Genomic DNA, 26369 nt, shown 5'->3' with positions numbered 1-26369 from the left:
ACCTTCAAGCTGCCTCTCCATATGTTGTAGCACCTTTGGTGCCATCAAGGTGGCATAAGGGTGAGTGTAACGCTGGGGAAGGCACAGCGGCACTGTCACGGCACAGGTTTAGGGAGAGAGGCTGCAGCAGCCGAGGCTGGAGACGTGGCTCTGCCCTGCTGTGGGGACCTTGGGCTGAGCAGAGCATCCCTGGGCCAAGCTGCTGGACAAGGAAGCTGGTCTACAGCAGAGGTTGTGCCACCAGTCTCCTCTCATGCCCAGCACCACCTCTGTGATGGGAATCACATGCGGGACTGGTGAACAGCGGCAGCAGCAAAGTGAGATCTCAAAGCCAGGGTCGCACACAGAGGGTGGCTGATGTCCCTCGGAGCCAGAGCCTCTGCTCTCGTCACTTCTCCGCTCACACGTACCAGGCTGGCTCGCCTTCGCCTGCGCAGCTTGGAGGATCTTCCCCTTTGCTTTGACAGCTCTCGGCTCATTGCCTCATGCTCAAGGACTGCGGTTTGCAAAGTGTTTGTGTTTAATTCTCATACAGGCGATCCAGAGCGTGTTTTCTGGATGGCAGGCCAGCAGAGTGGCTTTGCCTGCGCAGGCGGCAGACCACATCTCAGCAGGACCAGGGGATGCAAAGAAAACCAGGGTTTGAATGCGGTCAGCTTCTGGCAGTGGAGAGTGCAGCCAACCGCTGGGGAAACGGCTCTCCTAACCCCAACTATGCTGTGCTAGATGTGGTTTCCAGCAAAATCACAGCACAGGGAGACCAGGATTTCTCCGTGTGGCCTGGGGAGCTCCCTGCCCCAGGAAGGAGAGAGATAATGTTGGAAATGTGGCATGGACAGCATGCATGGCAGCCAAAAGCACTTTAAAACATCCCCTCCAGCCTCAGCTGTTAGCGAGGGCTGAAAAGCAGCCTGGCTGTCCCACTCACATACTGCTTCCCATGCTCTAAGTTGCTGCCTTGGCAGTACCTGTAAGAGATGTTGCCCTTTATTGGGCTCAGCCGGATCAGGGAGAGCAGATGTCTGTCCTGGCCCACAGTGCCAGGGCTTCCAGGCTGCGTTTTCCTTCCCGGATCTTGGTCCACAAGAGGAACTGCCTTGTGAGATGCTCCTTGGGAGCTCTGGCTGACTCCAAACCAGAGAGGGAAGCTCCTGGGAGAAGCCAAGCCACAGTCAGGCTGCCATCGCCAGTCCTGGGCAACCAGGTGCAGACAGCCCCATCAGTCAAAACCTCCTTTTCTGTATTTCCCTCTCCAAAGCCCTGCAGCAGGTAGAAACCCAACCCTATAAGGGGTCTTGATTTGAGGACTACATGAAGGATACCCTGCAATTCCTAGTACAGCCCAGCCCATCCCAGTCCCCAGCATGGCTGAGGGCAGGAGGCAGTCTTGCTGCAGCTCCATCATGAGCCGCTGGGCTTTTTCCCAGGGTGGAGGTGATGGCTGCGGGTGGGAACCTGGCTCTGGTGACCCCCGGCAGGAGTTCCTGCTATTTTTCACTGGGGGCTGCAGGGATCTGGGCTGCTGTCAAGGCACACATGGTTTTCACAACACTGCCCTGCTTGCCTTGCCGAGATGTCTCTGCAATGGTCCCAGAGGTCTGCGGCCAGCTTGGCAGGGCAGCAATGCTTTCTGATGCTCGGTGGGCTCCTCTCGTCCCAGATTGTCAGAGCTCTCAGAGGGAACTCACCAGCAGGCTCCTTGGAGGAGTTGTTCCTGGCGGTGCAGTCAGAGCCAGGGAGATGCCGGTCTCTGTGCCAGAAACAGAACTGGACAGTTATGCAAGCAGAAAAGGCAAGCCGTGGCGAAAGGGACCAGCCCAGAACAAGCAGATGCTAATCCAGAGCCTGACACAACCCAGTGAGTCACAAGTCATGGATGGGCTTTTTTTCCTCGCCCCCCTTTTTTTTAAGAAAATTGTCAAAAAACTCTAGCCAGAAAAGGAAAAACTTCCAGAACATTCTCCCTTCCCATGGCCAGGAGGGCTGTGGGTGCAGGGACCCCACACAGGCAGGGCTTGCACAGCTAAAAGCCAATGGAGACTCATTAAATAAGAATCGAGGAGTTTTTCTGCAACTGCTAATCAAGCGTCCTGTGGGAGCGAGGTGGAGTGGCTGCAGTGCAGCAGCATCAGGTGGTGGCTGTAACTTGCAGCCTCACTGCCAGGTAAAGATGGAGCTGTCACCACCGGTGATGGAGACATCACCTTGTTTGAAGGGCAACTGCAGCTCTGAGCCTGCGGAGCAGCTCAAGGGCGACGCTGAAGCATTCACCACTCCAGCTCCTTCTGCCCTGTGGTGCCAGGGCACAGGTAGTTCTCAGCCCAGGGGCTCCATTCATCTTCTTTTCCTATCTCTGCCTCTTTGCCATTGTGGTTTCTGGGGATGCTCTCCTGAGAAGAAGCCTCGGTGGTGGGAGGCTTTCATAGTGGGGTTTTCCAGTCTCCCTTTCCTCACCACATCAGGGAAACCACCAGTTCACGGGAGAGCCCCATGCCCCAGGACACCATCCCCCAGCCTCTGCTTGCTTTCTCAGGAGGAAATTCCTGCCACCTCCAGATGGCCGCAGCTTCGCAGGGACTTGCTGCAGGGGATCTCCCAAGCTGCGCTTCCTCCTCCTGATCTGCTTTTGTGGGTGCAGTTCCCCAAGACACAGCCATGCCCTTGAGGAGGAAGCATCTCTCCCGTGCAGACACCATGCTTGACATAGCTTGGGCTCAGCCAACAAGAGGTCCGAGGACACTGTCCCCTCCAGCTGTCTTCCTGTGGTCCTGCAGGTCTCCAGCACCCCCCCTGTGCCTGTGCAGAGCCCCTGCCTGGGCTGCACTGGGTGCCAGCCCACTGAAACTTCCCTACACCGTAGAGGCCAGCATAAGCCAGCCTAGCTGTAAAGGGCCAGTCTTGGCTCTTGCTTTGAGATCAGAGCACAAAAGAAGCCCAGCCAAGCAGGCTGGTTGCTTTTCATTAGACTTGGGACCTGCGTGAGGCAGCCGCCTCCCTGTTCCTTCATGGGGGATTCTCATTAGGGGCCACCGGTTTGCAATTAGCACGTCGCCGCTCTCCCACCTCCCACGGCAGCAGGTCACCCTGCCCCATGGGCAGCCTGACAGCTCGGTGAGAGCGCGCCCAGCCAAACACCTTTTACAAATCATTCTGCATAGTTCACATTCTCGGCTGGTTTATGGGCGTTTTAGCTCCTCATATTGATCAGGGCTGGAGCCGAAGTAATTACATTCATCAGAAATAATTTCCCCTGATTTTGAGTCATATTTGAGCTGGTGCCCACCTCCTCCGCTCGCCCCGCGACACAGGCAGCTCTCTTTGCTCGCTGGTACATACTTTCCAGGCGACATCGCTGCTTTCATAACTGTAGTGAGACCAAGAGGTTTGTTTTTCTCAACTGGATCACACACACACACTAGAGGTTTCAGTCATGTCTTTATTGACTTGGCTGGGGATGTGGACAAAAGGAGGTGGTTTATGTGAAGTGCATGCTTGGGAGATGTCTCCAGATGTCTCTGGCATTGGGAGGGGGCATAGGGGAAGGCTGGGGGCCTGGGACCCTCTGCACATGGAGGCATCACTGGCCTCAGCCTTTTTAGTCTTGCTTGGGAGATGGAGAGCGAGCCCAGCCCTTGCTTTATTCCTTGGGGTGAAGGTAGGAAGCAGGACTCACCCCCAAAGCCTTTGGCATGAGCCCTGGGGAGTAGCAGCAAGTCCCCTTGCCAACTGTTTTTGGGTGGTGACCAGTCATTTGGGTTTTTTAAGTGCTGAGTGTGAACGAAGCACTGGCGCAAGACAGGCGAAGTGGTAGCTCTTCAGTCCTCCACAGACCAGCCAGCCACGCTGACGTGTCCAGTGTCTAAGCTGAAAGCTGCTCCCCTGCATGGGCCAGACTCTTTCCAATCAGCAAGGATGCTAAGAAGTGCCTGCTGCATAAGGTCTCTGGGAAGGTCCCAGCAACAACCAGGAGTTTGCAAGGAGACTGTGCAGAGCATCCACTGGAGATATGCCAGCCAAGGTGGGTTGTCTTTGCCCCAGGTCACTGTCCCTCCCCAGCACCATCCTATCCCAACACCATCACCCTCCCTTGCCTGCACACAGTCCTAGCACACTGGATCCACCCTGATCCTGCTCCAGCTCACAGTGCTCCTGCTGCTGGCGAGCCAAGACCAGCCCTGGGGGTGTGAAGGGCTGTGACATTTGGGAACAGGCACAACCCGTGTCACCCAAACCTCTTCCAGCACCACCTGCTTCCCAGGCACGACACTAGCTGCTGCATGGGAGCAACACTTAGATCCTCAAAGGTCTTCCCAGAGTCACAGACAGCAGGAAGGAAACAGAGATGTCACTTAAACTCTCCTGCTCTAAAGCAGAGCTGGCTGCCATTATAAGGTGAGTTTGTCGAGACCTAAAAGCTTCACTGGCTGTACCTTAGTGCATGCCTCAGTTTGCAGCCTATTCGATGCTGCAAGGATCATGGCAGCTGCGTGAGAACACATACCACACTTGAGCAAGACAAGAACTGAAGGAAACACGCTGTCTATTTTAGCCTGAAACCACAAGAAAAACAGAGATAGTCAAAAAGAATGAGCAATTTGATCAGGAAAACTGAGTTAGCCACGCTGCTCCATGGAAAATACCAAGGGCCTGTCAGTAACCACACAAGGTCAGGATCTGGGCTTTATATCTTGTCTGAAAGACAAAACTTCTAGTGAGATTTTTTTTTTAAAGAAGTTTATGTTTGATGATGTTTGATACCAAAAATAAATTCTCAGAGGATCATAATGTTTGATATGTGATGATTTCTGACACTGTTTTCCAAATAATAATGGAAAGACTCATCTGGCTGAAGTTTCCAGGCTTTGTTTTACAAAAGTCTTATTCTTTGGGTTATCTGAATGTTTAACTTAGGGGGACAATTATTAATTGCTCTTGTCTGGGCTGCAGCAAAAAAAAAAAAAAAATCACACAGAATTACTGCCCAGGCTTTGGTATGTCTATTAAGAAAAAGCATTGTCCTTTCACAACAAGGGTGGGCTGTACTAATGAGAAGCCCCTTAGTCTGAATGATGAGATCTCACTATAGTTTTGGCTAAGCAAGGCCTTTCTTGGTTGTGATAGTCCATTTGCTCCCCGTGTAATCGCTCAGCTCATTTCTCTTGGCAATGCTGGGATCTGAGACCAGAACCAGCACTGAGTCCCATTTATCAGCGCTTCGTTCTAACAAAATCTACTTTAAAATGCCTGGAAAATGGTGAAGGATCAAGCCCCCCATCCGAAAAACCCTTTCTACTTGGGAGAGGGCAATGGCCAGCTGTTGCTCGCTCCCTCGCTGCCCTCACCACATCGGCTGGGAGCTTGGAGGGGTCAGCTGGTCCCAGATGAAGCCGAGGTTTTCTGATGTAGTTGCCTGACCATCAGAAACTGGACGGCAGCCCTGAATTCTTTTCTCGTAAGTCACTTGGACGGGCCCCAGATGGTAAATACTTTCAGTCTCTCCTAGCCCGGGTCTGGGGTGGAAGCTGTGACCTCAAGGTAAAAGATTGCCTGGCCCGTCCCTCGGGGTGGCCAGTCCTCCCAGCTCGGCTCCGCTCTCCAGTTAAGGTGTGGGAACCAGAGGGAATAAAAATGGCCAGACAGGGATGGAAATGGCCATCACCACCTCTCTCGGCTCTTGCTGTTTGAAACTGGAGCCGAATTCATTCTGGGGAGGAAACAACTTTCCCATCCTGCCAAAAATGAAGGTATTTCAAAGTTTCTCAAAGCCAGGGTGTTTCCAAAAGTCTCATGAAAACCAGCCAGCAGCCACCCCAAAGTGTCCAACAGCTGAGGGAGACCTGAGACGTCTCCTTTTCGGCTCAAGGCTCTTGGCTTTTCCAAGCTGAGCATCTGTCTAGCTTTCCCACCAGTGCTGTCCTCCCTCCATGGACGGCCCTGCTCCCCTGAAGTGGGGATTTGAGCCATGAGTGCCCAGAAGCAAAGGGAATGTTCTCCCTGCCAAGGTACAGAACCGGGCTCACCCTAGACCCATGATTTCACTGTTGATACAAAGGGAAACAGACCCAGCAAGGACCCAGGGCAGCCTAGGTGCTCCCCAGAAAAGATGGATGTCCAGACCCTGGTCTGACTGCAGCCAGCTCTAGGGAGGATGTTCAACACACAGCATAGAGTAAGCAAGGGGAGAGTCCTGAGCAAAGGGGATGGAGGGAGAATATGGTCTATATCCACCACAGATGGATGCAATTTCAGCTGAGCAGGGTGCGCAAATGAGAGCTTTGCAGTGTTATTCACAATGGCACATTAAATGGCACAGACATGAAAAATACCAGCAGTCTAAAATGTAAATTCACTGGGTCAGTTCCCTCATTTCTATAGAAACAGCAGAGCTTGCCAGCGGCTAACTCAAAGGAGATGTATTCGGATCCCTGTATCAACTATTTTCTTGCACAACTGACCACAAGAAAAAAATACAATCCCCCAAAAAACCTGACAATAATACCATGGAAACAGCATAGCACAACATATGGGCTTAATTACTAGCTATGAAATCACATGTATGGTACAGGACACATACGGGGTACGTGCTCCAGGGGGGAAGGTTATAACTGAGTATTTACAAAATGAACTGCTGACGTGCTGCTCTCGTGCAGCTTCACAAATCAAAACCTGCAGAAGGGCTGTGTTGTTTTGCTGGGCTCTGCCTGCAGCCCCCATGCTGCTGGCACGTGGGACCGGGGAAGCTGAAGCCCATGTCACCGACAGAAAAGCCTCCTCGGGAAGGCAGAGTCACTGTAGACTTCGGGTACCCCTCCAGCCGGCTCCTCTGAGCACCCCAAAAATGAGTGAGGTACCACCGGGTGTTGCCAATGCCATCTGAAGTACAGGCAGCTGGCCAGGCACGGGATGATGGGTTTGTCACCTGTCTGGCTGCTTGGCTCGGTGCTGCAGCTCTCTGTTGCTGCCTGAGCTCTGCTAGCTTCCTGGTGATGTCATACCATCCCAGTGATGTCACTTTACTGCAGTGACATCACAGTGACATCAGGTGGGGGAAGCGAGAAGCAATGTCCCCTCTTGTCCCAAGCTGATGGAGAGAGTAAAGAAGGGATCCCCACCCCAAAGAACCAAACCTGTACCCAGGAGAGGGCAGGCAGGGGAAGGTCAATCGCCAGTGGGCTCCCCTGGGCAGCCCTGAGCCCCAGACCCTCAGGCAGTGCCCCCCTGCCCCCGAGGCCTCACACACGGGCTGTTGGCTGCTCCCAGAGATGCTCACTAAGGGCGAGGAGAGGTTATTATTTCCCTTACTAGACTGTCACCTGATTTCCAACTGGGAAATGAAGTCATGCCCATTAATCAGGAGTCCCTAATAAACACAAGTCTGGAATAATGAATTGAACTCGCTGTCGCCCTGCGGCAAGGCTGGATCAGCGCTTTGACGGCTCTGGAGCTGTTGCTGATAGAGGCACTGCAGCCGCCTCCGGGGTGTCTGGCTGAGCTGCGGCATCTGAAACGTGGTGGCCGGTGGGAGGGCACCAGCTCCAGGGAGCAGAGCAGAAAGCAGCAGCGTGAGATGTGGCTCTAACCTTCAGTACTGAACCTTCTGGCTTATAAGTGCCCGTCATCAGTAGGGCCTGAACGTCCCTGCCAGTGAGGATGGAGCAGTGTGTGGTCCTCACGCCTTCCCTGTGATGGGCAGGGCTTGGGTGATGCAGGGAGCTGGGGCTCCTCCGCGATGAACAGGGACTCCAGTGCCGGGACAAATGATAGCAACCTTTGGAAGGTGGCCTGGTACTTCCACAAGCTGCCATGACCTTGTTAACAGACTGATTGCAGCTAACGAAGCAAAACCAAAGTGGAGAATCGGGGTGGTAACAGGAGAGCTCTGACTGCACACTCCTCCCTGCTGGGCTGTGCCCTCCCTGCTCCGTGCCCTGGCTTCCAGGCTATGGCAAGTGGCGGAGCTGAGGTTGGGATTGCTGCTCAGGTGACTGAGGACCTGTTTTGCAAAAACAAAAACAAAAGGAAGGGAAAAAAGGGTGGATGGAGGCATGGGCATCACTCCTAATTGCATAATTTTTGTGCTCTGCTTATACAGCACCCAGCGCCTCCTGGGTGTTTGCCAATGTGTATCTTAATATATGGGATATAGAATCAGTTCTCGTCATGCTGGCAAGATATGGAGAGTCTGTGCACAGCCTCCAGGATCCGTCCCTTTGGCCAGGGCAGGAGCAGCGCTCCTGGCCCCCAGACCACGTCCTGTGGGCAAGAGGGGTGCAGGAAGGAGGCGGGGAGAGCTGCAGGGCATCCCTCATCCTTACGTGAGCTCAGGCCTTTCCTTCAAGCTCTGGACTCACAAATTGCCTTTCTTACATCCCGCGATAAGATCTGGGGGATGGGAATGTGAAGGGGCTCAGTTTTCTGAAGGTCTTGAGATGTTTAATTTTTTCTTTCCAAAGAGCCAGGCTTGACTGCCCAGACAGAGCAGCTGCAAGGAAAGTTTGCAAAGGGCAGATTGAAAAGCAATAAAGCATTGGGAGGCAAATCCTGAGCACCTGCTCCTCTTCCCCAAAATTGGATTTTAATTTCTCATGATCACTTAGGCAAGCCATAATTTTTCAGGAGCTGAGTGGGGTTTACAAGGCTTGAAATCAGCAGTGCTTCTGCAAGGGCCAGTCTGCAGCCCTCTCTGCGTCATGTACCCAAGGCAAAGATGTGCATCCAGCCCCCCTGCTCCAGCAGCCTCCCCGGGCAGCTGCAGCCCCACGCAGGACAGAGGATGCTGTGGTAGCAGCACCACCACAGCAAATCCCTTTCCAGCTCTCGCTGTGCCGGAGGAACGGAGAGGGAAGCTCCCCTGTAGTGCCTGGAGAGCTTGCCTGGCAAACTGCTGCAGGCTCAGCTGCTGGCAGTCAAAAGCAAGTCACGCACTGTCCCCAGCGACAGAGGGACGGGCTCCTGCCCTTGACTTCAGGGCTCTGCACAGCACGGGCAGCTCACCCCTCTCCCACAGCCTGCCATGCACTGAGCTTAGCTTAAAATATAAAGGTGGGTCCCCTGCTCCTGCTTAGTCGTGGCAATGTCCCAGAGTAGATGGTGGCCCCACCAAACCCTTCAAAACCCGGTGGGAAGACACCGGCTTTGTCTGGGCAGGCCTTGATCAGTAGGAAGTGGCGTGGATCTTCCCTCCCAGCCTCAGCTTGCAGCCAGGGGCTGGTTCACCCCACCAGCCTGGCTCCCCAGCCCCTCTCCTGTGCTCCCCCAGCAGAGCGTCCCTTCCCTTCACTTGCTGCCTCGGTGGGCAGCTCATTCTCACCTTGAGGGGAGTGGAAATGGCAGCTGGAATGTGGGCTGGAAAAAAAAAAAAGAAAGAAAGAAAAAAAAAAAGAAAATCTTGAGGCTTGTCCAAACCTGCTCATGTTTATATTGGAGCCTGTGAGTGACATCAGAGCAGGGAGAGTATAAACACCAGCAGGACCTAGTCGGGGCTTTAAAACCTGCGAACACGCCTCCGCCTCCAAACTGCCTGGGGGGTGATGTGCTGAAGTGGCGGAGGGGAGAGCAGCATGAGGCTCCAGCTGGAGAAGCAGCTCCTCTTCCTCTCCCTCCTCTGCATCCTCTCCAAGGTAAGGCAGATGGGGCCCTGGGGTGGCTTTAGCCTTACTGGGGGAAGCACCCCGTTCTTGCAAAGGGAGATGCAGGGAGGACTGGGGTGTTACAACGAGCCGGCTGGCAGACAGGCTGTGTTTATGCAGTCCCACCGGGGCAGAGCTGTGATCGGGAGAGACATTTGCAACTAAGCAGCGGGGTCTTAACATCCACGGGCCAAGGGCGTCCTTCGTGCAGGAATGACAGCAATGCGCTCTGTTTGCTCGCCCATCCCTTGCAGCGCTCCCGGGGCTGTGGTATGTGGCCCTGCGAGCAAAGGAGCAGCAGCGGAGGAGCAGCAGCTCGGTGGTAGCAGCTCCTGCAGACTCCTTGGTCCTTGCCCAGGCTCCCGAGGCAGGGGGCCAAGCAGCGAGCACCAGCCCCAGCATTACTCAGCTCTCCCCCTCCCTGGGATGCAAAGCCAATGTCTCCGACAGGATTTGGGTTGTCGTGGTGATTTATTTTTCTTTCTCTTGGACTCTGCGTGAAAATAGTTGCCTGTGCAGAGAACAGGAAAGTTGAAAAGTTTGGGGTATATCTCAGCTCCAAGTTCTTCTAATTGCTGCTTGAATCCCAAGGCAGACCTTCTGCAAGCAGGGACATCATGGCAGCATCGTGCCTATTTGACTCCTTTCCCAAACAGTTAAGATCTCTGACAGGAGCCAAATTGTCATCTAAAGACAAGCTAATTACAAGGAGCAGGGGGAAACGGAATAATGGAGCTGGCTTGGCTAATCTTCCTAAAACATTGATTTGTAATAGCAACTTCCTGAAAGATGAAAAATGCCCTTGGCTGCCTGGGTAAGCTGTGACAGAGAAATGACTCCTGCTTCGGGTGCTAATGAGTGCCTGGAGAATCACCAAGGGCCCTCGTGCCTCCAGCCCAAAGCTGGCCACCCCAGCCAGTCCTTTGGTCCCTGCTGTGAGTCTCTGGTTTCTCCCACACTAATAATGCTGCTCATTGATAAAACTAGAACAAGACCCAGATTGCCCAGCTCATTTCAGATATATTTTATTTCCTGGCACTGACATTTCTACAGGGCCATAAAAAACCAAACTGAACCGCTGCAAAAGGGGAACAGACAGCACACGAGTACCCACTTTCTCTGTCTAACTGGTCATGTCAGACCTGACGCTACTGGGAGAAACTAAAAGAGAAAAACGGTCTAAAATCCACATGGTCCAGCTAAGCCCATCGATCTCTTGGCTGTCTCAGCAGACACACCACTATCTGGACCATCACAGGGCTGAATTTTCTGGTTGCGCGTTCGCTGAACTGCTGCCTGCGTTGCACGTGCTGGCTGTGGGGCGAGCAGAGCGGCAGGGCTGCCCGAGAGCGGCTCGGAGCTGCTGCGGGGGGCTCACACGTGTGCACACGCTGTTAGGCCAGTACTGGCAAAGAATTCACCTCCGAACTGCAGAGCCAAATCACTTGGCTTCAGGCCCTATATGCAACAGCCCTGTCAGATACGACATGAGGGGAGCACAAGTGCTGCCTGCAAAAGCTGTTCGTGCCAGGGTAATTGTGCAAGCAGAACGAGCCGTGGATATAAACACCTACCTGCCTGGGTGAACTCCTGCAAGGCACATCCCTGGCAAACAACCGGCTGAGCAGGCCAACAACTGCGGTGTGCAGCTCTGCCGAGGTGATTACTCAGTCTAGCTGGGAGGGGAAATGTAGCTCCCTGTCCTCAAAAACGCGGGACAGGTAGCACAGCGGGTCAGGCCAGGCAGAGGGTGCTGCAGGCAGGGACAGGCAGAGGAGGCAGCTGGACCAGGAAGGAAAGCAGTGATGTTCACTTGGCTTCAGTTCCCTCCCTGCCCATGCCTTGCCCGGTTTCTTGGCATGAATGAGAGCTGCTAAGACTGTTCGGCATGAGGTGCTGTGCCCTCACCGTGTACATTCAGCCCCTGCAAAGCCACGTCTCCGGCTGGGCACAACCCGCTGCCTCGGTGGCAGGCACAGGGGCAGGCTGCTTGCCCTCCCTCCCGCAGGGCTGCTTAGGGCAGCATGCAGCTGCCTCTGGGGCTACCAGCCCCATTAAATAACCACCACTGCCTGGGATGTTTGCCTCGTAGCTCCATCCTCCTCCCACTGTGTATTCAGAGCAGTGGTGCGTTTGCGTTCCCATCCTGCGGAGTGCTGGGGACCCCTGATTCTCCCTGGTTTTCCGTAGGTGCCCATCATACTCTGCCCAAACAGGACAGCAGATTTCCAGGCTGCTTCACCATATTCCTGTGGATTTGCAGAGCTTCCCTCCACCAAAAATCTGCCCTCATGGTTGAGAGGTTATCTGGCTGCCCCAGTGAAATAGCAGCCGTTAGCCAAAAAACGGCCTGCGTGGAATCAGTGATGGCTTTGCCTCTGCAGGTGTGTGCCCAGCTGTGCCGGAGACCATGCTACTGCCCATGGGTGCCACCCCACTGCCCCCGTGGGTCCCCCCTGGTCCTGGACGGCTGCGGCTGCTGTAAGATCTGCGCCCGGCGCCTGGGAGAGCCCTGTGACTTCCTCCACGTCTGCGACCAAAGCCAGGGCCTCGTCTGCGACTACAGTGCAGCGACCATGGGGACAGGAGCCACCTGCAACTGTGAGCACAGGGGTGTCTGCTCCCCCCGGGATGCCCCTGTGCCCCCAGCCCAGCTCCAGCCAGGGCCCCGGCCAGTGCCAGACATCCCACAGCACTTTCAAGGAAGCGGTTAAGGCTCCAAAAGCAGCTTTATTGAGGCTGATGCACACAGCCTGGCCATGGGGCTGTGCTGCAGCTCCAGCCAGCTCTCGTGCCATTTACCAACTGGGGATTCAGGGTGGTTTGAGCAGGGATGGACATGGGGGTCCCAGGGTTGCCACAGTTACCCTGCTGGGGCTGCAGCCTGTGGGTCCTGCAGAGAAATTTCAGAGAAAGTTTTTCTAGCTTGAAAACCCTGAAAAGCAGGGTCAGAGCTGAAGGGCAGTGGGTTTCTTACCAACTAGTGAGCTGCTGCTTTGAAAAAACAGAGATCAGGAGAGGAGGCAGGAAGGGGAGGAGGTTGAGTGATGCACACACTGCCGCAAACCTGTGTCTGCCGCACACACCTCTCAGTCACTTCTCTTGCCCCCCTGTTCAGTCCCTTCGTGCCAGCCCCACAGTTTCCTGCAGCAGTCCCCTCTGCCATCCACATCTCTCTGTCACTTTGTCCCTAACGGGCTCCCTGTCGCTTGCAGTTGAAGACAGCGAGGAGGGCTGTGAGGTGAACGGCCGGGTCTATCGAGATGGGGAGGTTTTCCAGCCCAGCTGCAAACTCCAGTGCCGCTGCCTGGATGGGGGCTTCACCTGCATCCCGCTCTGCCAGGAGGACATCCGGCTGCCCACCCCGGACTGCCCCTACCCACGGCGTGTGGAGGTCCCGGGGAAGTGCTGCCCCGAGTGGATCTGCGAAGCCCAGGGCCAGCACCTCCGCCGGGATGCTGGGACAGGTAAGATGCAGGACATGCCCACGCAGGTCTCTGGGGATGGTCCCTTCACGCCAGACAGTGAACATCAGCAGGCAACACCTCACTGCACATTTCTCTGCCATGCAGGGCCAGGCCCGCAGGGCACGCTGTACAGCGCCTGGCTCCAACCACCCTTTTTCCCCTCATCTCTTTCCACCCAGCCCCCGGGGCAGCGTCCCCGCCACTGCCATACCCCTGCCAGGAGTGGGGCACGGAGTGGAGCGCCTGCTCGGTCACCTGCGGCGTGGGCTTTTCTACCCGCGTCTCCAACCAGAACCGCTACTGCAGGCTGGAGACTCAGAGGCGGCTCTGCATGGCCAGACCCTGCCCGGCTCTGCCGGCAGCATCCCCAGCGGTAAGTGAGGGCCTTGGTGAAGCTGGTGCCCCTAGGCAACAGGTTTGACTGAGGGAAATGCCAGCCAACGTGAGCCATGGGACCCCCCCATCACCTGTGGGCACCCCATCACCCCGCCTCAGCCATGTGTCTCAGCGACAGATAAACCCTCTCCTGAAACTTCACTTGGGAAACAGCTGTTGGCAGGTTCAGACCTGAGTTTTGCAGTCTCTGGATGTCTGAATCCAAGAGCACTGTAGATCCCACATAACCCTGAGCCACACAGGTGAGCTTGACCTGCCCCTATGGCCAGAGGTGCATTTGCAGCTCCTGCCTGGCTCCCTGGGAATGCCTGAGAGGTGGCTCTGCCACCCCTTTAATTAGCCCGGCACAGTCCAGCGCAGACATGGTGCAAAACTGCCTTGCTCGCATGCTGCCTGCGCTTTCTGAGGCCAGGCACTTGCAGCACCACATGCCCCTGCTCCCTAGATGTGGGGGACACACGACCACCCAGCTCCACCTCCCCATCACTCTCTGCTCTGCCTTTCCAGAGGGGAAGAGGAGGTCGTTTGTAGCTGTGCCCACCCTGGTTGCATCCCGGAGCCAACGCCTCATCCCGGCAAAGAGTCTGGCACAAGCCCACGGCACTGTGGTTTTGGTGGAGATGGAGGATGTGTCCCTTGGGAAACTGGGGAAGAATTGGTGGACTTTGGCTGCAAAGGAGTGTGGAAATAGAGAACGAGATCCCCGTATCACCCACCACCTGCGCCCTCTGTGCACCCCACTGCCCCAGGCAAGGTTACTGGGCAGCATCCCTGAGTTTCTTAGGCTGAATGAAATGGGAAATGGGGAAACCCTGCCAAGGTGAACCCCATCCAAGAAACCAGGAATTGGTCCTTTCCTGGATCGGTGGGGCTTTTGGAGAGGTGATGCTGCTCCTCCACCACGTCATGCACACAGCTCTGCTCTGCAGGGGCTGCGAGAGAGACCATCTCCAGCAGCTGGAAGCCCAAATCCCCAGGGGGAACCCTCACACCCTGCCCCGCTGGGGAAGGAGCTGCACACCACGAGTCACCACCACGCCAGGCTGAGCAGCTCGACCGTGCACAAGCTCAGCCATGCCACGATATCCACCCTGCAACCCAGCAGCCACCTTCCTGGGCATGGGCAGAGGCATCCTCCTGATGGCAGCTCTAATTCACCTTCCCCGCATCTCTCCAGAATAAACACGAACCTTCCTGCTCCGCCTGGCCTCCTCCTTTCCAAAGCGCTGGCGGTTTGGCAGGGCTTCGGCAAGCGAGGAGCTCAGACGCAGGAGACACCGCTCCGCAGCACCAGACATACCGCCTGCCATCCAAGCACATACCCCGCGAGCCAAGGCCAAAAGAAAAGCAGGAAAAAGAGAAAACAAATCGCAAAGATGAGTCGGGGCCGTCTCCTGATGGGCTGGAGCTGCTCCAGCTAGGCAAGAGTCAGCGCAGGAGAGCTGCTTGGCAGCTCTGCCTCTACTTTCTCACAGCAATAATCCTTCTGGGTGATCGAAAAATGAAACCCAAATGCCCTCTAACGGCCTCGCACAAACGTGCAGAGGGAACGCGCGTCCCACGGCGGGGAGAGAAGGGCAACTGGAAAGGAGCAGTGGTTTAGGTGATGTGCTCAGATGAGATCTGGACAGTTGAGATGTGTATTCGTGGAACTGAAAATAAAGATGTGCTCATCTAGGTGTGGAGCTTGTCTGGGTCTGTCTGGGCAGGGTGAGCCTGGCTCCAGTGAGCCCTGCTGCTCATGGCCAGCTTGGCTGCTGCAGGAAAGTCCTCCAGCTTGAAGACAGCCCAATTCAGGCTGTTTAGAATAAGAAAATAAAAAAGAAAATAAAAAAGTGAATCAAAGCACTGGAAACATCATTACAGTATATTGTATCCTGGATTAAATTCCGCCCCTTTGCTTTTACCCAGCCGTAAGCTCCATCTGCTCTGCCGATGGGACCAACCCTGGCCGCAGTGGCACCTGGGTCTCCACTTGTTGCCAGGTTGTGTGGGAGAGCACAGCGTGGTGCTGGCTGTGTTACTGCTGAGTCTGCAGCCCCAGGCACAGACCAGGCCATGCCTCTTCTCAGCCTCCATAAAAACCAAAGCCCAAATTCTCCCCCTGTAACTCATCCCTCCTCCCGCCAGCCCCACACCTCCTCTGCTCACCCCAGACCAGGATTTCCCCAGCATCTTGCCACCACCATCACCATCTGACTGTCCTCCCAACCCAGGCCAAGGCAATACCAGGGCAGATTTGGGGATGCAGGGGCAAAAGGCTGAGTGGCAGAGGGAGCTCCCCTCTCCTGCCCAGGGGAAAGCCTCTCCACAAGCAGCAGGAAAGGCAGCAGGGCCAAGGCAGCCACTCACCCACTCCCCAGCCCCTGCAAGTGCTGAAAATAAAATTAATGTCAAGGATGCTTTTCAGTCACCTCTTGGGGGAAAAAAAGAAAGAAAAATAAATCTCACTGCTCATGCAGTAAAATATTGCTTACAAAGAGAATTATTTACTGTGATCATCTGGTGCTCTGCCTGAATACAAATCGTTACTTCAGTTTGATATGGGGGACGTGGTGAATCTCTGGCAGGTAGCACCTCACAGAATGAATGTGGGCCAGTCCTGCAGCTTTTGCTGACTTTTTTCACTTCTGCAGTGGCCATGCCAAAAAAAAACGGTGACATGAGCCTCACGTAGACTTTAAAACCATAACGTTCCTCGACTGATGTGGGTAAGACACAATCTGTGTACTGAAAATCCTTGGTTTTAAGCCAGTTCTTGTTTCAGCATGTTGGGACATGGCCACCAAGGCTGGGTGAGCTGCTGGCAGAGAGTGCTGCCAGGGCTCTTACCCCCTTCCAAATCCTGCCCAGACACCTCTGGGTGATGCTAAAATTCAGAAGGTCACTTTTTAAGCAGCAATCTGTAATTCTCATCTCAAATAGAAATGACTCAACACACCTCTGCTCTAATTTTCTTTTTTTTTTTTTTTTCTGCAAAATGTCATTTCTCCCTGATTCACTAAGCAGAAAACATCTAAATAATGAATTAATAAATCTAAATAAATCAGAGTTACTTTTCCTTAAGAATACAGGGAAATCAACTCTTGCAATTTGATTGCCAGGCTCACCATATTTGCTCTTCCCTCTAAAGCCCTGCTACCCTGGAGGCCTGTGGTTATTTGAGGATCACATTTATTGTGGTCTCCGATACAGCGGGTCCTGGACTCTGCCTGCTCTTGTGGGACAGTAGATAAATACTCTGCCATCCACAGATGATTGTGGTCACCTGTAAAGATGAAAACCCACCAAAACCAGAAAACAATTCACTCCTGTCCTCAGGACATACTGCCCTTCTGCACACATAAATGGCATGCGATTTGACAACCATATTCCCGAACCAGCAGTGAGCAACAGATCACAGCTCATTTCAGCGCCAGCACACGCAGCAGCTGAAGGAGAAACCGTGCGCTACTGCATGAGCAAACAACACGTATCAGATTCTTTTTTTCCAAGCCATTCTCATGGTTGATGATTTTTAAAAGCATGGAGTTGGCTGAGAAAAGGCTGGATGAGCTGCTCATTAAAGCTAAACCTCCCTGAGCACAAGAGTGCAGTGGTAAATAAGTAGATCAAGGCCCTTTTTTAGCTGTTGGTGAAGAGCCTTGAACTGGTTGCCTGAAAGCCCATCGCTCAGGCTACGTGTTTGCTCCTCGCAGGAGCTATCCCAGCCCTGTGCTCCCCCACTGCCCTGCACACGCTGGCAGCAGCATCACTGCCATGTGCTGGAGCCGGGCACCGGAGGGGAGCAGCCTGATATGGGATGCTTGGGCGAAGCTGGGCAGTAGCACTTCTATCACGAGTGAAATCATGGGTCAAGTGAACACCTTAAAGACACGCGAGCCATGCATGAGAGAGGAACCAGCAGGTCTGTGCCACCAGCAGGCCCAGGAGGGCACGGGCTGCAGCCAGGCACGGGCAGTGCTCCCTGTGCCCTGCTCTGCTCCTCTCTTCCTATGGCAGGAGGCACCCAGCCCCAGGCCATCATTTTGGAGACAGAGAAAGTTTTGCCCACGCTGCTAAGAGCAGCTTGTGACCCTTCCCACGATTACAACAGCCTCACAGCCAGCTGCTGTCTCTGCCTCAGTTTTCCCAGTAGTGGATGCCCTGGGACAAAGGGGACCACTCCTCGTTCCTCTCTGCATCTTGTTCCTCTCATCTCGCTGCACTTCCTCACCTCCCTAAAGTTGCTCTGCAAGTGCCACCCCAACCCCGGGCTGCAGGGGCAGCTGAAATGCATGCAGGTGAAGGGCGCAGGAGCAGGGCAGCACGGAGGACTGCCTTCCTGAGGGGACAACCCCCATGGATCCCCTCCTCTGTGGCTGTTAATCCAGGAGCACAGACACACCAGAGCTTCTACAAACTTCAGAAAAGCCATATCCTAACCCCATGGAAACAGCTTTTAAGCTTCACTTCTCAGGGCACACCTGCAGTGGCTAGATTTTACCATGTAGGAAGGAAATTACAGCCTTTCCCATCATTTATCTGCCCTAGCAAACACTTTTTGGAGTCAACACACTGACACAACAAGTGTTTACCACCATCCCATGGCCTGGGCTTCCCTACGCTGGCCCTGACCTGCCGTACCTGAGCATGGTCCAGCAGAGATGTCCAGCTGCTCCCAAGGAGGGAAGGACCGCCAGGATGGCTCAGCAGGACTCCCTCCCTTCTCCCCCCCACCCCCTGTTAGATGAGGTATCAGCATCTTCACACCCCCTGCCCTAGGTTTAGCTTCAGGAAAGCAGATGGCCCTTTTGCCAAGGTCATTTCCCTACGGCTTGCCAGTGTAAACCTCCTCCCTTCTGATTGTTGACCTGTTTACTCCTGTGCCTAGAGATAGTTATTTTTGGCCTCATTTATGCTGTATCAGCTGCTCAGCTACGCAAACAGGGGCTGTCTTTCCTTGGGGGTCCTCTTTGGGGGCACTGGTTTTAGCGCTTGCCCCAACCTCAGAGTATCTGGGTGTCTTCTGCATGACATCCCCTGTGACAGGGAAGGCAGGAGAGGAAGGTCACAGCCTCTCTCACAATTCTTCCCCGCATGGGTCAAAACCGTGCAAAGGGGTTGGGGCAGGGAGGATTTTTCTGTCTGGGGAAGGATGTAGAAGTAGGCAGCAAGAGCAGGTTACACCGTGTGTGGTAGGGAAGGTGCAGCTGGGGATCACTGCTGCCTGCACTGGGGGCAGGCACCCGGGCACACCTCTGCCTGCGGGCACTGTCTGCGGCACCGGCTGCCTGCTGGAGCGGGGCTGGCAGCACGAACCCCACGGAAAGCTGCCAGGCTCTGCCTTACCCCCACTCCCGGCATTTCTGGACGGACAGCACGGTCTGAGCAGTGGGGCCAGGAGAAAGGCTGTCAGCAGTGGACGTGAGGGGCAGCTCATGGGGTGCAGCCTTCCAGCCCTGAGTCTGGAGGGATGGGGGGGTTTCTCTCCACCCCGAGTGGGACAGAAGCAGGCTGAAAGCTTTGGCCCCCATCATCAGACATCTCCCACCCGCCTCGAGGCAGAACCCTTCTCCCGCCCTCCCTGCTCCCTTCCTCCCTCCAGGCACGCATGGTGTCTGAAATAGCCGGGGGCCTGCGTGTCCCTGGCGCCCGGCTCAAAATATCTCAAGTGGGCTGGCGGCAGGCGCCGAGGGAGTGGCGGAAGCCACCGGACACCGAGGCTCTCCGCTGAGGCGGCCCTCGGCACATCCTCCCCACGCTCCGGGGGAGAGCCCTGCGCCCCAAACCCCCCGGCCGGGCCCAGCAAGAGCAGGGAGGCGAGGGCAGCCGCAGCCTGCACCAGGGAACACGGCGCTGCCCCGCATCTGCCACGAGGGACGGGCACCGCTTCCCCGGGGCACCGGCACCTCCGAGCGCTGCCCCGACCAGCACCGCCCCGGGAGCAGCCACCCCAGCGTGGGCAGGGCTGCCGCAGCGCCCGATGGCCACGGAAGGTCTCGCCCCGCGGCCCAGCAATGGCAGCGGGGCCCTGTGCCCCGTGGACGCCGCCTTCGCCCAGCGCTTCCTGCCCGTCGCCTACCTGGTGGTGATCCCCCTGGGGCTGGCGGGGAACGGGCTGGGGCTCTGGCACCTCTGCACCGGGCCCCGGCAGGGCGCCCGCCATCCCCTTGGCCTGCTGGTGGGCAACCTGGGCCTGGCCGACCTGCTGTACGTCAGCACGCTGCCCTTCCTCGTCAGCTACTACCTGCGGGGCAGAGTGTGGCTCTTCGGGCAGGGCTGGTGCCGGATCACCCGTGGCCTCTTCCACCTCAACCTTTACGCCAGCATCGGCTTCCTCACCTGCATCAGCGTCCACCGCTACCTGGGCATCGTGCACCCGCTGAAGGCGCGGGGCAGGTGCCAGGGGGCCACCTCTTCGGCATGGCTCAGCACGACAGTCTGGGCGTGGGTCATCGTGCAGGTAGCTCCTGATTTCACCTTCAGCAAGATGGACGACACAGGGACGCGGTGCCACGACACGACGGTGCACGAGAACTTGGGCATTTATTTGCCATACACCGCAGCCATTACCGTGACTGGGTTTGTCATCCCATTCCTCATCATCATCGGATGCTATTGCCACGTGGTGGTAGTGCTCTGCAGGAATGACACTGTAGACCTCAGCCTCAGGAGAAGAAGCATCAAACTGGTGATTGTTGTGATGGTCATCTTCTCCATCTGCTTCCTCCCCTACCACATCTTCCGAAACCTCAACTTGTTGTCTCGAGGCTGGCAGTTGCGAGGGTCCTGCACACAGGCTTTAAAGAACATCTACATCTCCTACCAGGTGACCCGGGGCCTGGCCAGCTTCAACAGTGCCCTCAACCCCCTGCTCTACGTGATGACCAGTGAAGACTGCATGTCACGTATGAGGAACATCTGCCAAAGAGCCAGTCAGTCCCTGGGGTCCACCTTCAGGACGAAAAGCTCGTGCCAGTCAGATGAGAAGAAGATGACCATCATTCTTTGTGAAGAGGAGGCTTCTGATGAGCTCTGAGGTACCTAACACCCCCTCCAAAGAATGCACCACTCCAGTTTGCGTTTGGCTCCTTCTCAGGAGCAGTCCCCCCACCTTGATGCCTGTTTTGCAAAGAGATGGTCACCAGCTCCAGTCTCACACTAGAGACAGGATAGACAGGACTGCTGTCATCAGAGAGCAAACTGGGACCAGGTTTTAGACCAAAGCTACTCAACCCAACCATTTTGCCTACAGAATGCCTGGAGGTGGAAAGAAATAAACATTGTGTTTACTCCAGTCCTGAAGTATTTCTCAGTCCAGTCTCCAATGCAGCAGTCTGAGCTGGTTAACAGCCCCCTGGCTCCTTGGCCACTCATCGAGCTCCTCAGTGAGTGAGGGACAGGGGTGAACGATGCCTTGTGTCCCCCCCCCGCTTCATCCCCTCTCTCCCCCTGGACATGGGTTTGAGACAGGATTCCCTCCTTCCCCTAAGGAGAGGGCATTGGTAATTAACTACCCGGGTCGCAGGACAGCTGAGAGGGTGAACTTTTGCAGGGGCAGAAGTGCTTTGGAAATGGAAATATTCATAAAAATATCAGGTTTTAAACATATGACTAAGCTGTGCCAGTTCCTGGGTTAGTTGTTCCTGGGTGACTGAGCTGCTTCAGGATCTGTGTTATCCTCTACTACCCACCTCCTTTCACAGAAGAAAAAGGAATTTTAGCATTACTCACCCTCTTTTGGAAGAGCATATAGCAGACAACAACAAATTGGCATTTTAAAGTATCTGGAGGCTGTTGGTTGAGGGTGGCTTTTTTGCAAGGCGAATGGCTGCAGTAGCCTGGACTGCTGCTTTCAGCAGGCAAATCCCAGGAGAGTTCTGAAATCTTCAGGTGGGTGGCTGCATCTTGCTCTTGCATTCAGCCTTGTGAGGGGATTAGACATGTCTATTAAAACTCAGACATTCAAAAAAAGAGAAGCAACACTGGTTCAAAGGCTTGCGAAGGCAAGATTGGATGGCGAGGGCAGTCCGTCTGTCATCGCTGCGGGGGGTCGTGGGGATCCCTGCTTTGGGGAGAGCAGGGGCTCCCAAGCAGCAGTTTGGTTTTTGCTTTTGGTGCTCCCCACCATGAACGTTTTGCTCCTTGTGAAAGGAGCACTGTGATTTGCAGCAGCAGATCTTGCAGCTCAGCTGAAGGAAGTGGATTGTGAGTTAAACTCAGCCCGCTCTGGGAAAGTGTCGACCTATGGACTCTGCGCTCTTTGGACCAAAGCCCGCTATTTATCATGGTCAGCTGCTGCTCGCACAGACCCACCTTTGCTGCTGCGCAGAGGGAGCCGCGGCTGGCTTTCAGACAGAGTTAATATGTCTAAAGAGCAAATAAACACCTAACGCTTTCGGTTGTGAGCCGTCTGGCTGGTTTTAAAGCTTTATAGGAACACTGGAGCCAGCTGGCCTGCGGGCTGCAGCGGGGGCCTGCCTGCTGCCGGGAGCGGTGGTGAGTTTCCCAGGGCTCTGCAGATGGGGAGCTGCTGGGAGTTCTGCCTGGCTGCATGGCAAGACTGCAGGCAGCCGGCGGAGAGCAGCACTGGGCCAGGCATGCACTAAGGCAGGTCCCCAGAGTCTGCTCAGCACCTAGCAGGGGTCCAGCAAAGCCCTGAAACTTTCAGCCCCCACCTCATCCAGAGGAAACCCAATGGCAGAGCTTGAATTCCCAAATGAGGTGCTCTTCTATCTCTGCAGTAGGGAAGATCTTTGGGAAGTTAGGAGCAGGTCTGGCCTCTGCTGCTTGCACTCCCCAGATCTGGGCTTCTCCAGAGCTCTGAACTCTTCTGCTTTCCTGAAAAAAATACCCACGCCTCCAAAAGCTGTCCAGCTCTTCTGCGTTCACACATGGATCCCATCCAAGATTCTACAGCTCCCCACAGAACCAGCCTTGGCTTCCCACAGCCCATGGGAGCTGCAGCACCCCATCACTGCACCTACTTTGTGCATGATGGATTGAAATAAGGCATCACGGCATCCCCAGGAGGGAGAGCCGCGTGGGAAGTGCCAGCAAACTCTGCTCTCACCCCCTGCATTGCTGTGACCAACTCTGTCTTCTCCAGTGCTCCCTCATGTCATTGTTAATGATGATTTAAAGATCTGTATTCTGAGAAGAATCTCTGAGCCCCAGGGACAGTTGCAGCCATAAATCTGGTCATTTTTCTCTGTCCTGCATCTGTCAAACCAGCAAAAGCCATTAAGCATCCGTGTGTTGGGATGATGGCCCTGAGATAGGGGTTTTTTTGGTATCTCAAGTCCCCTCGATTCTCATGTTGCTTCCCCTTGTGAATTAAAGGGATGAGCTCCTTCCCTTTATTAGCTGAATGTGTAATTAAGGGCCAGCTGCTGGCACATGAGCCTGCATGGCGGGCTTCTGAGGCTGGTGATGGAGCAGAAAAGCAGCCCTCCTTCCTCCGGCCCTGGCTGTCAAGGGAGGCTCCTTCCCTTGCAAAGAGCGGCCGCTGCTCTCTGTGGGACACTGCAGGTGCATGGTCAGCGCTGGGGATCACAGGATCACAGAATGTCAGGGGTTGGAAGGGACCTCAAAAGATCGTGTAGTCACACCCCCCTGCCAGAGCAGGATCTGCCCAAAATGTGTGGGCACCGCTGACCCCTCAAAACCTCCCCAGCATTCTTTACCCCCTGGGACCAGAGGGGTGGGATCGTCCCTGGAACAACCAGCATGGGCAGCTCTTGCTCTGTGCCGGTCCCCGCTTGTGGCGCGGGGAGGCAAGGACATAGGGCACCTTTAGGCAGTGGGTGAGGGGACAGGGAAGGTGGGGAGCTGCCATAGTCCTCCTTCCCCTTCTCCCAGCAGCTCTGCCAGACATTGGCAGGGCCATGCACGAGCATTTGCTGCTGGCAGGAGGGGGTCAGTGCCCGCTGGAGCTGCTGTGCCACGGTTGCATCCTGAACCAGGTGTCAGCCTCGGTTCCTGGCTGGCACAGGAGCAGGGAGAAGAGCTGAGCAGAAGACCTGCAGCAGCGCCTGGGTCGGCACCCACCTGCTCAGGGGCTGGCTTTGAGCAACATCCTTTCCCCTCGGCTGCAGAGACCTTCCAGCGCTGTCAGGTGCCTTTACACGAGCTGCACACCCTCACAGGGTGAGACGGCTCTGCAGGAAGAAATAAATTAATTTCACCTCTTTTGGGCTCCCGGCTGAATGTTCCTTTTTCCCTCCCCTGGCTATCTGTTGCTGCACTTGAAGATGCCTAAAACCAGGTGAGAGGAATCCCACCTGTACCATCTGCTTTTCCACAGATTCTCTGGCACAAAGAAGTGGAGCAGCCAACTTGTCTGAAAATCCAACCCGAACACAGATTTTTAACTCCCTTACCCAGATTAGACCCAACCAACAAAGCAAACACGGTGGGAACTCTCCTGCTGACACTAATGAGATTTGGATCAAGCCTGGAAATTTGGCACCATTTCTTGCTTCATTAAATAAACCCCTCTTGGTTGAGGATTTATTGCAAACACAGTCAAGATTTGTTAGGTTAAAGAGAACTTTTGAGCTGACAGCCCCGGGAAGCCGTTCAGGCAGAATTAACAGGCACACATACAGATGCACAGATGCACAACCGCTTTCTTTCCTTAAAATGCAAAACCATTTTTCTTGACATGCAAAACACTACACGAAGAAAATATCGCTATCAGCAGCAGCTAAATGCATAGCACTCAACTCTGTTTAATTCTTTATTTCACTTTGCAAGGGTTTCTAAAAAGAGGTGGTGTTTCCAGAGGCACCCAGCAAAGCAAGGGGGTGAGAGGCTCCTGCCTGTGAGCAGTGGGGAGCAGGAACAAGCACCGAGTGCCACAAGAGCCACAGAGACTCCCTGAGTTCAGCAAAATGATTGCCAGGCCTTGTTTGACGGCTGCTGGCTGCAGAGGTGCCAGATGTTAGCCCGCTGGAGGAGGAGGATTTGCTCTCACTGGTCAATACAGAGCTCACGGTGTGGATACATGGCCTCTGGCTGAAATCTGTCTCTGACCAGGCTGCCCACCTCACTTCAGGGGGGTTGGTATGGCTGGTAAAGCCCTGTTTGCCAAACACGCGTGGGTTGGCTGCTCTGCGCTGAGAACCTGAGCTCACACATTTGTGTCAGGGATTGCCACAGCCTGGGGGAGTGGGAGCTGCTGCTCGGACAAGGGCTGGGGGTGCTGAGGACATTTCTGCGGGACTGAGGAGGCGCACAGGGTCCCCACCATGCAAACAGGGCATCTCCATAACGCGAGAGCCCCTGGGCCCAGGCGGAGGTGTGAAGACCACGTGCGAAGCTGGAGGAGAAGCAGCGGGAGCGGGAGGCTCCCGCAGGTCTTGGCTCCCCGTTACGCCTGCACCAGGCAGTGGGACTTTGTGGTGCATCTTTTACAGCGAGGTGGGAGGCTGCAGTGTGCACACAGAAAGGGATGAGTCACTCGGGTCACTAATGAAAGGTCACAGCATCCTCAGATTCAGCAAGAGGCATTTATTTCTTCAGCAAAACAATTTCATTGCTAAAGTACCTTTGGCTACAGGGACAACAGACCTGACAGGTTATCTTATTTACCAAGGATATTGATCAGACTGGGGAAGGAATAGTAAATGCAATTACTCCAGGTAACCTGGGAAAAAATGGTAAATATACCTGGGACTGGGTGCCACTGCTGAAGATTTTAATAAAAGACAAAAATCTGAATCTTTGGCTCTGCTATGCAGAGTGTTTTGGCATCTGGGAGACCAACAGCTTGTGAAGAAGAGCAAATCACATAAATAGAATAACATCTAGCGTGACTGTGTGAGGCCATCAGTCTAATATTATTCCTGCAGTGCATGCAGTTATAAATAGGTGATGCCATGTAGCGTGGGACCTGGGGAGGGCGAGAGCTGAGGAATGCACTTGCAGCTCGGCAGCAGCGGCACTGCGCAGCTCCAGCTGTAACACGCATTTGTATGTGCGTTACGGAACGACTGCGGCTGCACCCTGCAGGCAGGGATTTGTCCTGGAGTTCTTGGTGAGCCCAGGCTTAGAAGAGATGTGCCATTTTTCAGAACATCCCTTTCAATATCCCCCAGCAGCAAGCCCTCCACACCCCTTGCCATCAGTGCTGCTCGTTGCTCAAGGCAGGGGTCAGCACAGAGAGCAAAGCAGTGAGACACCTCTGGGAGCTGCCTTGTTCACCACGACCTTGTCTTCTGGGCAACCTGGGAGGAGATTATAGTTTGAATTTCACCCAACACCTCCGCTCTGCCGTGACCAGGAGATACTCAGGTCAGATCCAGCTCCCTGAAGAGCCTTTCGTGCCAGGACGCAGCCCAGCCAGCATGAAATTCTTCTGCTTGTTTGGGCACATGGGCAAAAAGTTTACCCTAAGGAGCATCAGAAAGCTCCCAGGCTTCTCAGTAGCACTACACTCACGCTGTGCAGAGGACATCCAAGGACAGGAGACAGATTAACTCCATCCTGGCTGCCTTTGCTCTGACGCGGAGATGCTGCTCAGCAGAGGTGGGGGAGAACCACACACCACAGCTCCCAGTCAGCTCTTACCGGCCCAGACCACCCTGCAGCAATGCTGTGCCTCTGGTCCAGGCCGTTTAGGGTGAGAAGGTCCCATGGCAATGGGAAGCTGCTGGCACAGAGGAGATCTCAGAGGTAGGTTTGGTGGTGGTAATGCCAAGTGCCAGGCACTCTCATTGAATGAAGGGTTATTTGGTTGGGGAGGCAAAGATCCCCCTATAAAAGGGTGTGCAATGCTGGGATGGCAGCACAGTGCTGTGCTGAGAGCCCAGAGGAGCCAGGGACACAGAGAGCTCTTGGGATGCAGCTCCTCCAGGTGCCTGGGGCTGCCCAAGACCCCAGCAGGTCTGTA

General features: G+C 54.9%; 2 protein-coding genes across 2 annotated transcripts; both read left to right on the top strand.

Moving 5' to 3' along the window:
- The first annotated feature begins 9560 nt into the window (after nucleotides 1-9560).
- Nucleotides 9561-14023, top strand: CCN5 (cellular communication network factor 5). Its single transcript, XM_086474894.1, has 5 exons — nucleotides 9561-9620; nucleotides 12014-12230; nucleotides 12845-13096; nucleotides 13276-13469; nucleotides 14000-14023. Exons 1-5 carry the CDS (start codon nucleotides 9561-9563, stop codon nucleotides 14021-14023), a joined length of 747 nt encoding a protein of 248 aa, XP_086331020.1.
- Nucleotides 14024-19457: 5434 nt separating this feature from the next.
- On the top strand, nucleotides 19458-20513 carry LOC104346806 (P2Y purinoceptor 1). The gene has a single exon (XM_009951674.2). It carries the CDS (start codon nucleotides 19458-19460, stop codon nucleotides 20511-20513), a length of 1056 nt encoding a protein of 351 aa, XP_009949976.2.
- Nucleotides 20514-26369: the final 5856 nt, after the last annotated feature.

This window comes from Leptosomus discolor, chromosome 17 (assembly GCF_034619465.1).
Source record: "Leptosomus discolor isolate bLepDis1 chromosome 17, bLepDis1.hap2, whole genome shotgun sequence".
Lineage (NCBI taxonomy): Eukaryota > Metazoa > Chordata > Aves > Leptosomiformes > Leptosomidae > Leptosomus > Leptosomus discolor.
This window is presented reverse-complemented; position numbering and strand designations above follow the sequence as displayed.